The sequence below is a fragment of the Bidens hawaiensis genome, unplaced genomic scaffold (genome assembly GCF_021521415.1).
Source record: "Bidens hawaiensis isolate Kalapana, Puna unplaced genomic scaffold, B.hawaiensis_p1.1 tig00000904_1, whole genome shotgun sequence".
Taxonomy (NCBI): Eukaryota; Viridiplantae; Streptophyta; class Magnoliopsida; order Asterales; family Asteraceae; genus Bidens; species Bidens hawaiensis.
In genome coordinates this window covers 4274955-4286713 of record NW_027491052.1, presented here as the reverse complement: position 1 = coordinate 4286713, position 11759 = coordinate 4274955, and the positions used below count along the sequence as shown (strand labels likewise).

Below are 11759 nucleotides of genomic sequence, written 5' to 3'. Positions count from 1 at the left end.
AAAGTTATTATGTAGGTTATTTTTGTGGTAATTGTCATTACTAGCAATTAACTATTTCTTTTTATGATATGATAAAACATACACACCGGTGTAAATAATCTTTATATTTGTGAAAATTACCCTTTTGTTCACGACTTTTTATAAGTATGTATAAATATCGATGTATCGTATTATTTCAAGCAAATGATCACCAATCTCTATTTTTTTTAACGGCCGGCCAACAAACATAGAATGACTAGGTATTTCATATGGGGTGAGCCAATGGGGTGACCCAATTGCTAAAGGCTACCACCATCAACTGGCCCAACCCAGCCATACGGAACCCTTACGCGCCTCCAAGTTATCTCCAGTTCCGGGGAAAACCCACCCACCCGAAGGCCCACTGATGGTAAAACCCGGATACCCTCAGGATCGAACTGGATATCACAAAGATCCTAGTCTTCCTTTATTGAGCCACCCATGTCACCCTAAAATGTTGTATAAGAATTGAACTTGGATCTCCATTAAGAAACCCAAACTCACTACCATTACACCACATTGAAAAAGAGTAAAAGACAATACAAGATTTTTTAAACAAATAGTTTATGGAATATTACTCATATAGTTTATGGAATAATACAAGATTTTTTAAACAAATATGATACTTGTTAAGAAACCTATACAATATACGTTTACTATAGTTTGTCTATAATGCAATGTTTTGAAAACCGGTATTTTACTCGTATCAGATTTGGTTTAAAAATGGTATAACCGGTTGAACCGGAATGTATCGGGAGGTTCAAACGGATTAAATAATTTACCTTATAATTCCACATAAATACACCTTCAACTCAAAAGTACATTAATAAACATCACACTTGAATCAAATATCACACATGAACAATGGTCGAGTCAGATAGAAAGTTTATATTTTGTATACGAAATTAGTTGATTACAAAAGATGTAAATTAACCAACATGGATTTGCATGATACAAAATTCGTTGATCAACTAATCGGCGTTTATCGTGTTTACTCATTTCAGTTTTATCCACTATATTAAAAGTCATTTTTGAAATTATGGGCCGCAAAAAAATCAAAAAAATTTTGGATTTAAAACCGGTTTACCGGTTTAAACCGGCATTTAAAAAAACCAGCGATATGATGCTCTAGCAAACCGTTCAAAAATATCAGACTCTAAATATCGATAGCCTTACGAAAATCCGGTATAACCGGTTCAACCGGCCGGTGCGTACCGTCTTTTAAAACACTGCTATAATGCAAGTAGTGGGTAAGAGCATTCTCATCCCACTCTCTATCTCCAAACAAAAAATTACACTAAAACTCACTTTATTTTCTCTCCCCATTTCAATTAAATAATACTTTTTATACATTTTATCATTACATTTTCTCTTTCCTTCACTCACAACCACTTTCAAAATATGTTAAAAAATTATAGGAGATAACAGTAACTTTTCAAATATACAGAAAAATCACTACTTTTTTTAAAATATAAAAACTCTTCACTCACACCACCCTAAATTATAAAAACACGCCTCACATAATATGAGGAGTTGGATGAGAATGCTTGCTATGTGGTTATTAATAATGATGTTGGGGGTATAAAAATATGGTGGTCACCAGAAATGATTACAAAGATTATTTTTATTTGATAAAAAATGTTAATGGTAGCTAGGGAAGGTTCACCCTATGCCTTTTAAACTTAAAAATTGCATTAGTTATGGACAAGTTATATAGAAACATAACAACTTTATTTTGATTTTCATTTAAGATATAAAACGATCAACTTTGTTTTGATTTCATTTAAGACAATAGACTTTAAACTTTGAAAGTATAGGACCACAAAATAGTCCACAATTAATAATTATGTTGGTCTAGATTAAGAAGTTTAAGTTTACATCTTACTCAGAACAAGCCGAACACATGTCACAAGATTCATATGGCATAATAACACATAGTTATGTAATAAGATTAAGGCCGGATTTGCGTTCAAGAATATTGTACTTTAGTGTGTCCATATCCATAATAAATAACTTTTTCCTTAGTGACGTTAATAATGATCTTTTGTATGTGTATTCTTTTCCTTTGAATACAATATTATATATACGTTATATATAGTTCAACAAACCCAAAAATGTATATACCATATAATTTATATTTGTTTGACAAGTCTGGGTCAGTAAGTATTATTTGACTAGACTTTTAAATGACTATTTATAATAACTATTTTATCTTTCTGAACAAATTTACTCAACTAAACTACTTCGTTGAATGAAATATATTTTGTTCACAACCCAGCTGTTCGAACCACAAGAGTAGAAACTGAGAGGGAGGGGGGGGGGGTTAGGAAAAAGGACGAGCATAAATGGAGTAGGAAACAAAAACCGTACCTAGTTGTGCTTTGAATAAAGTAGAAATCAAGCGAGAATGATCGTGGTGGGTGCATAAGAGAAAATGGGGAGGCAATTTGGGCACTTTCTCGTTTAGCTGTGTTTTTAATTGAATAGGTAAGATGCCCATTCAGCTATTAAGACTTAACATTGTGATGAAGCAAACGCTCTTAAGATGACTGAATCATATCTTAACATTTAAATGGTCCTATTCGAACCCAAGCAAATAGCCCTCCATCCAAGCATCTCCATTGACACTAAATAAATAAATAAATAAATAAAGAGAATAATAATAATGATACTAATAAAACAATTTAGTTGTTAATTTATAAATTGCCGCCCTAGAAAACACACATCTTTCCATAGTTTACATAAAATCCTTGTTTCACGGCACACACCACCTTTTGTTTTCTTTTGTTTTGTTTAATGGAGGGGCCTTAATATCCTCAATTCTCTTCTCTTATTATTCTCTCTGTTTCTCTATCTCCTCCTCATCTCTCGATTCCTTTGAATTGAAGCTTGTTCTTGTCAATTGCAATCACCTGTTGCTTACTTCATCAATTTCAGGTAAATGCCTCTAATTTCTGATACTTTTTTCTGTTCTTCAGCCTGTTAGGTTTACAAATCGGAGTTTAGTTAGTGGGCTGAGGTCTGGATTTGCCTGCATGAGGTGCAACCTTTGGATATATTATTAAATTGATCATTATGTTGATACTTGTCAGGTTTTGTTGTTTCCAGTCAATTATGAGCATCATTTTATTTTAGGAATTAGGGTTTTAACAGTCCTTTTGATTTTAGTTAACTGAGGAAGAACTTTTAGGGTTTAATTTAATTTTGGCTTGTCTATGATTTCTTGTTTTTGAAATTAAAAGTTACTTGCAAGTTGTATGGAGGTCTGACCTCAACTCATTTAACTTACACAGAGCTCGAGATCGGCTCGTTTCAATCTCTATTTTTAAAGCTCGTGAGTAGTTTTTTCAATCTCAAGCTTGGCTTAGGCTCAGCTCGTTTGTTTTTTATTAATTGATTTTTATATATTCCTTTTCAATTATAATTTTAAATATAAGATAATATATATTATTTAGTTATTTTTTCATAATGTTATATATATTAATTAAAAGTTATATATATATATATATATATTATAAAAATTATATAAATGACTCGTTTAGGCTTGGGCTCGTTTAGGCTGTTTCACAAGCCAGTCTCCAGTATCTCACGAGCAGCTCGGCTCGTTTGCACCCCTAACTGTGCTTTATCTGTGAACATTGAATTGATCATGAATAAATGTTATTTTCTTGTATCTATGAAGTTTTGAAAGTTGGTTTCTTACATTAATGGTTACTGATTCAAGCAGATTAACGAGAACGCCTTGACGTTTTGCATTGATGACACCACCTCTGTTAGATGTTGAAGGGGATGAACATGGAAACACATCCCTAATGACTTCTGCTTCCACTATGGAATCGGTTTTTAAAAACCCTGGATTAACGGAAAGAAACTATCTTGGGTTGTCGGATTCTTCATCAGTTGACAGCTCAGCTGTTTCTGCGATATCAGAAATGAAAACAAACAATCTAAACCTTAAGGCTACTGAACTGAGGCTTGGTCTTCCAGGATCTCAATCCCCGGGGCGGGACCCAGATGCTGACCTGGCAAGTTCCCCGTGTCTTGATGAGAAACCGTTGTTCCCACTGATTCCGTCTTCAAGTTCACAGAAGATAATTGTTTCTGGAAATAAAAGAGGATTTTCTGACACCATTGGTGAAGGAAGTTGGATGATTGGTTCATCTGCGATTGATTCTGATGCTTCAAAGTCATTGGCTAATGGTAAGATTTTGTCAGGAAATCAGGCTGCTATGATTAAAGATGTGGCATCAAAGGTCAACGGTTCTAATGCTAGTGTTAAAAAAGTCAACGCTTCTAATCCTCCTGCTGCTAAGTAAGTGTAATAGAGAAACTTGTTATTCTTGAATGAAATGAGTGATATAAGAGTCCTGTAAACAAACTGAGCGTTTAGTGAACCGTTAGGTAGGATGTTTGTTTATTTAATAAACAAACGGACATGAACAACATTTTTTGTTCATTTAACTTTACGAATGAACATGAAGACATGTCTTGTTCGTTCATTTACCTTTGTCCATTTATGTTCGTAATTGTTTGTTTATGTTCATAAATAAACATTTGTTTATTTAGGTTTGTTTATGTTTGTTTATTCGTTAGTTTACGATTATTTAATTTCATTTATGTTTGTTCATTCATGTTCATTTATGTTCGTTAGTTTACGATTATTTAAGTTCGATCGCTTATATGCTCACTAAAATTTTGTGTCCATTATATTTTAGTCTGGTTTTTTAGAAATAAATTATCACCTTCAATGTAGCTTAATTATTATTTTTCTAGCCAGCTGTTTGATGTTCACATTCACTTTCAATTGTTCACTTAATCATGCTCATTTATGTTCGCTCATGTATTATGTTCGTTCGTTTACTTTCGTGAACCGTTTGTTTAGACTATTAACGAACCAACACGAAAACGCTCATTTTCTTAAAGAACACGAACAAGAAACTCTGTTTGTCTAATTATTCATGCCCAATCTTTTTTTCAGTTAAGTTATACAAACGAACATGAGCATGCCTTTGTTCGTGTTTGTTAAGTTTGTTTACATGATCAATATGATCTTGTCTACAGGGCACAAGTAATCGGTTGGCCTCCAGTTAGATCGTTTCGCAAGAACATATTGGCTACAAATTCAAAAAACAATGATGAGGTGGACGGAAAACCAGGTCCCGCTGCTCTATTTGTGAAAGTTAGTATGGATGGTGCTCCTTATTTGAGAAAAGTTGATCTAAGAAGTTACACTACTTATCAACAACTTTCATCAGCCCTAGAAAAGATGTTTAGCTGTTTCACTATTGGTCTGTTATTTCTTTAACTCAAAATTATATTTCTTATCATAAGTTCAATGTTATTTTCATAACTCAGGTCAATGTGGATCACAAAATTTGAGTGAGAGTAAGTTGAGGGATTTGTTGCATGGATCAGAATATGTGCTCTCATATGAGGATAAAGATGGTGACTGGATGCTTGTTGGAGATGTTCCATGGGAGTAAGTATTTATTGTTATTATTATTATTATTATCGATAAAGAGAATGTTATTTTTCTAATATGTTATTTTCCGCTTTATGTGATACCAGTATGTTCATCGGTTCTTGCAAGAGGCTTAAAATCATGAGGGGCTCTGATGCAATTGGTTTAGGTATGCAGCATATTTACAGCTTATTTAAACTTGACTCGTGAAATTTCTAACATACCAGTTAACGTTTAATGATTTACAGCTCCGCGGGCAATGGAAAAATCAAAGAACAGAACTTAAGGGTGGAGTGCAGTTATGTTTTGAATCTTTTGATGGAAGCGAAGTGGTGTGTGTGTTTCTATAAATAGTTAAGAGTAAAATGTTTCTGAAATATTGATATAGGAAACGTTTGGTTTCTGAATGTTGGTCTTTTGATGAATGTCTTTGTTTGGTTTAAGAATTTCAACACTTGTGTCCACTGTCCAGTTATGTTGTTATTATTGTATGGGTGCTTATCATGGTGGTGTTTGTAGTTGAGGGACTGAATGTGTAAAAAGAGAAAAGTGGTGGATGGGTTTTGACAACAGTTAAAAGTGGGAGGACTAGTCTGAAAATTCCTGAAGCAGCAGCAGTGGCAGGTGTAGTGTAGTGTAGTGTAGTGTAGTGTAGTGCAGAAGGCCAGCACTGTGCGCTGTATACGGACATAAAATAATACAAATCCATCAAGTCTAGACAGTTTTCTTGCTTTTGGCCGGGGGAAAATGTATTTAATTTTTTAAATATTGCTTAATGTACAACCTTAAGTGCATTGGGTGCAAGTTAGTTTCTTGTCATTGGGGTATGACGTTAGTTTGACTCGTGACTTGTGAACCATGCTCCACGGATACAGCGTTACTTGTCGTTTAGTTTGGGTGTACTCTTAAAAACTGGATTAAATTGATTTGAGAATGGGGTGATTTAGGTTACTTTTATAAACAACTTATTACTTTAAAATGGGTTTAATTGGATTAGCACCATCCATAGTTATTGTTTCGCTCTGTCATGAACTTGTCATTGGTGGTCGTTGACTCGTTGTAGCCGACGGTGTTGGAATATTGTTCTCAAGTCAAGAAAAAGTCAATGGAATACATAAGGTCCAAATTGACCCCACATCCACAAACTTTACGTCTGCTAGAGCCTTGCACTAAGTTTGCCCTTTCGAAAGTAGTGATGTTGATAATTGTACTTACCATTGATGATGGTTACCTTTGGTGGAACAATAAAAGATTCTTCTTTTCTTTTTTCTTATAATCTTCAGAGCTAATTAGGGTGGAATGGCACCCCTAGCTTTTATCTAAGCTACCCAAAATATCAACCAACCATGTAGTTTCATCTCATTTTTACTCGAAAGTAATCAAAAGGGTTGCATCGGTGTTCCCGAGCAATTAAACCAAAGTACCTAAACATACTTTCCAACATGAAAATGATCAATGTCATCAGGTAAAATTTCAGGCTCATGAACTCAAACTCAAGCCGGATGCCGAACCTGAAATGGTTGCGGCGGGTGTTCCCGATTTTACCCCGAATGAACTAGATGATTTGCCAAAGCCGCCACGTCACCCTTATACACACATGCATAAAAGCAATAATAGGAGAAGAATTAGATGTTTGTATAATATAATTCATTCACATACTTATCAAGGGTCGCCTTACAATTAATGATCTGTCATCTTATGTTTGTATGTCGTGTATCGTTTTATCAAATGCATTTTAAGGCCACGAGGTATATATATTCTCGCTCATTTACTTCATGCAGCCACCACATCACATACTTTATCACATTTCACTCCACCTGACACCTCACCCTACGAAAATTTGAATTCAAGATACTTGAGATGTGAGATTGAAAAGTATTTTGAGATTGGAAAATTTTTAATAGTCGATTTCTAACTTCAAATAACATTATGTAACCATTAGTTGGTATTACAATGGAATTTTAACCTTAGAATTATTATTAGAATGTTTTGACATTGTTACAATGCTTTCCATCAGAAAACACATAGCATGGATCAGTAAATTTCAACATGATTTCCAAGAAACGTTTTTTATCCAAACAAAACTTTATAATGCCAACTTCAATATCGTTCTGAAACTAGGATTCAATACCTTTCTTTGAACAGTTCGAGGCATATCTATAAACTTTCTCAATTATACATCAATTAAAGACTGGATTACTCACATTCAAAAACTCTCAAACAAAAATGCAACCAAAACAAAGGTTTCTAGTAAATTAGACAATGATATAACTTAAAAAGTAATATTGAGTTAGTAGACAACATAAATAGATTGAACGAACAACAGATTAATCAATCTTGTAAAAAAATGATTAAGATGCTAACAGAAAAAACCGATAGAGTATATAAACCCTTAATGGAACAAATAGAAACCATAAAGTGCAAACAAACTTAAAATGAAAATAAACAATAAAAAAATGAGAATCGAACAATAGGGGGGGGGGGGGGGGAATTATGATACCGAATAAACGAAAGATAATATTCAGGATTTGATAATTGTTATGAATTGTGGTTGATGTTCGAGAGAATTGTTTAAATGACAGGAGGGAGAGGAAAAAAAGAATGTTATTAAGTAGTGTTTGGTATGCAAGAATGACGGGGAGAATGGAATGATTCATTACGTATGAATGAAAAAAGTGATGTTTGGTTTCTCAATTGAATTGAATTATCCATTACACATGGAATCCCATTTCATCAAAACCATTCCTTCCCACCCCATTCTTTTTTTTCATTCCATTCCTCCTTCACCCTACTTTCTCAACAACACCACCACCTAACAACAACACCACCACTACCATCGCCACCACCCATCACCCGACCGTCGTCGCCATCACCACCTCCGCCTCCACCACCAGCGCTACCACCACAGCTGCCACAATTTTGTGCGTAACCATCGCAACCCTTGTCACCGCCGCCGCTTGATCATCATTGCCACCACCGCTGTCACTGCCAGACCGCCACCACCGTCGCCGCCACCCTACCATCACTATCACTACCAATGCTACCACCGCTACCCATACCGCATGACCGACACCACCACCACCATTTTCGTCGTTGTAAGTGCACGGATTTGGTGTCCGCAACTGTTCGAATAGGATAGGGCTAGTTTAGTCTTTATATTAATGTATAAAGGCTCATTCGCTAAGGATGTTTAGCGAATGAGGCCTGATTCGTTAAAGACTAGGCTATACGTTAATGTAAGAGCACATTCGTTACTACTTTGTAACGAATGGTAGCTCATTCGTTAAGGTATACCCATTCGCTAAGGGTGTTTAGCGAATAGGGCTATGAAAAGACCTTATTCGTACAGTTATAACGAATGAGTCCAGCCTATAAATAAACCTTCCATAGTAGACTTGCATAGAGATCTGTGCCATATTTATCCCCTGTAACGTTATGCTGTCAGATTCTCTCTAGACTCATAATGTATCTTCATCATGTAATGTATCAATCATTAACGTATTAATGAACATGAAACCTTAACGTATCGATTTGCGACTAGTTCCTGGCTCGTAAACGTTTGTATAACGTTTCTACAATTGGTATCAGAGCCGGAGGTTGCTCGTGATACGCAACAGTTCGTGTTCTTCGTGTTCATCGGGTTTTAATCGGATTTGGATCAAATTCATTGATTGAATGATGAATCTGATTATATAATTGTGTTCCTGATGTGAATCCGAAGTTACGTAACGTATTCTGATGGTTAATTATGATGAATTGAAGAATCCGCCATGGATGATCAACTTATGGTTTGATTCTAATTAGATCAGATTTAGTGCTTCAATGACGAATTGATTGTTAAATTCGTGTTCCTGATCAAAATCCGAGCATACGGATGTAATTTGGTGGTTTATTATGATGTTTGGATGAATCTGCCATTGTTACAGCTTGATGATATGAGTTTTCCGACAAAATAACAGAATTTTCCGGCGATTCGCGTTTTTCCGGCGTCTACAGTAACTGCCAACAACCCATTCATTAATTTTAAACTCATTCGTTACGGAGGCTTAACGAATGAGTACATTCGTTGGAATTTAACGAATGAAAACTCATTCGTGTACTGTTCATACGAATGAGGGTTTAACGTATGTGGACATTCATTAGTGGTTTTAATGTATAAGCTCATTCGTTAACGGGCTTAACGAATGAAGATCAACATAACGAATGAGGATCCTTAACGTATGTGGCTATTCGTACCCATTCGTTCAAATGTAACGAATGTGGTTTAACGTATAAGACATTCGTTATGGAGATTAACGAATGAGACCCATTCGTTCAAGAGTAATGAATGTGGATGGATGCTGGACGAATGTGCTACTGTTGTAGTGAATGAAGACCAGTATAACGTATGAGATTAAAAAAAAAAGTATTTTCGGAAAATTTTCTTAAACGAAATTTTTCGGGGATATTTTAAATATGAGGGATACTCTTCTGGAAAATTTTGGTGACATATTTTTCAGCCGACTTTTCACGCATATCGAGGGGCTGAGGGGGAGTAACCGCTTAAGTTAACGAGACGTTTATTGAATATATTTGAAGAATTGTTCAAGACCTTGCTTAATTTGTCAAGAAAAGGGGGAGATAAAACTTTCAAAGAATTTAAACGATTGGTATCTTTCCTACATTTGCAAGGATTTCTTGAAAAATTACTGCAATTCGGGTGGTAATATGTGGTTGCAAAGCTATGTTTGACCGAGTTCAAGACTGTGTTTGTTCTTCGATTGTTGATTGATTTGTTCAATATTGAAACCTGACTATGTGGGATACGAGTGTCTGTCCGTTTACTTCTTTCTGAGGGACTTTGATCCTAACTATGTTGGCTACGAGTATTCGGCGGATTGCTTCTGTTGAAGGGGACATTCTTGAATGGTTTGATGTGGTTGAGGAATATACGGGTCTTGTTATTGAATTGAAGAATCTGATCATTCGGGATTGATTAACGAAGGTTGGAACTCTGAATCATATGCCCAAAGCATTAGCGCATCCAAGCGTATTGGTTGCCGAAGAGCTTCAAAGGGTTATATTTTGGGATAGAGGTTATCGAGAGAGTGAAGACCGTTGTGAAAGATGTGGAATGATCGGGTTGTTCATGAAGATGTGTGACGAGGTTAAACGTAAAGACATTTGTACTTTACCGGTGCGACAGATAGTCGATGACTTGCTGCTAATTGATTCGTTTGATTGAACCATATCATATGCCAGCTGGATGATCGAAATGATCACCTGGACATGCTTGTTTGAGGGGGAGATCTATACGAGTCGCTACAAGTTGTTGGTTTGCTTACAACGAGTTATAGTTTGTCTGTTTGCACAAGCCCGAGAATTATCAGCCAAGGGGGAGGTTGGATGTATGGCTGATGATATGCAGTTAAAGTATTCACGGTTAAAGTATTAAACTTTAACGTATTCGTCGTTAACGTATTCGACTTTAACGTATTCGTCGTTAAAGTATTGGATGCTAAAGTATTGAAGGCTAAAGTATTGGATGCTAAAGTATTGGAAAGCATTCGACAGCTACGGTCAAGGGGGAGTTTGTAAGTGGACGGATTTGGTGTCCGCAGCTGTTTGAATAGGATAGGGCTAGTTTAGTCTTTATAATAATGTATAAAGGCTCATTCGCTAAGGATGTTTAACGAATGAAGCCTGATTCGTTAAAGACTAGGCTATACGTTAATGTAAGAGCACATTCGTTACTACTGTGTAACGAATGGTAGCTCATTCGTAAAGGTATACCCATTCGATAAGGGTGTTTAGCGAATGGGCTATGAAAAGACCTTATTCGTTAACCTTGTTAACGAATGAGAGGTCTCATTCGTTACTACAGTTATAACGAATGAGTCCAGCCTATAAATAGGCCATCCATAGTAGACTTACATAGAGATCTGTGCCATATTTATCCCCTGTAATGTTATGCTGCCGGATTCTCTCTAGACTCATAATGTATCTTCATCATGTAATGTATCAATCATTAACGTATTAATGAACACGAAACCTTAACGTATCGATTTGCGACTAGTTCCTGGCTCGTAAACGTTTGTATAACGTTTCTGACTTGTAAGAGCTTGGTCAGGATCTAGAACTTATGATTACGACGATACATGATGTTTAGGTATACGATTAAGGTCGATATACGTTATGATTGATACGAATGATATGAGAGAATGAATTGGCAGAGTAACGAGAGAGAATTGATAAACAAACTTGAAAACTTACATTAATGAATAAGTTACAGCATATAAAT

The 11759-nt window shown here is 35.5% G+C and overlaps 1 protein-coding gene across 1 annotated transcript; it reads left to right on the top strand.

Annotated features, from left to right (window-relative positions):
• The first annotated feature begins 3745 nt into the window (after nucleotides 1–3745).
• LOC143546534 (auxin-responsive protein IAA9-like) lies at nucleotides 3746–5789 on the top strand. The gene is made up of 5 exons (XM_077038189.1): nucleotides 3746–4330; nucleotides 5080–5306; nucleotides 5374–5497; nucleotides 5587–5648; nucleotides 5728–5789. Exons 1-5 carry the CDS (start codon nucleotides 3777–3779, stop codon nucleotides 5763–5765), a joined length of 1005 nt encoding a protein of 334 aa, XP_076894304.1. The 5' UTR covers nucleotides 3746–3776; the 3' UTR covers nucleotides 5766–5789.
• Nucleotides 5790–11759: the final 5970 nt, after the last annotated feature.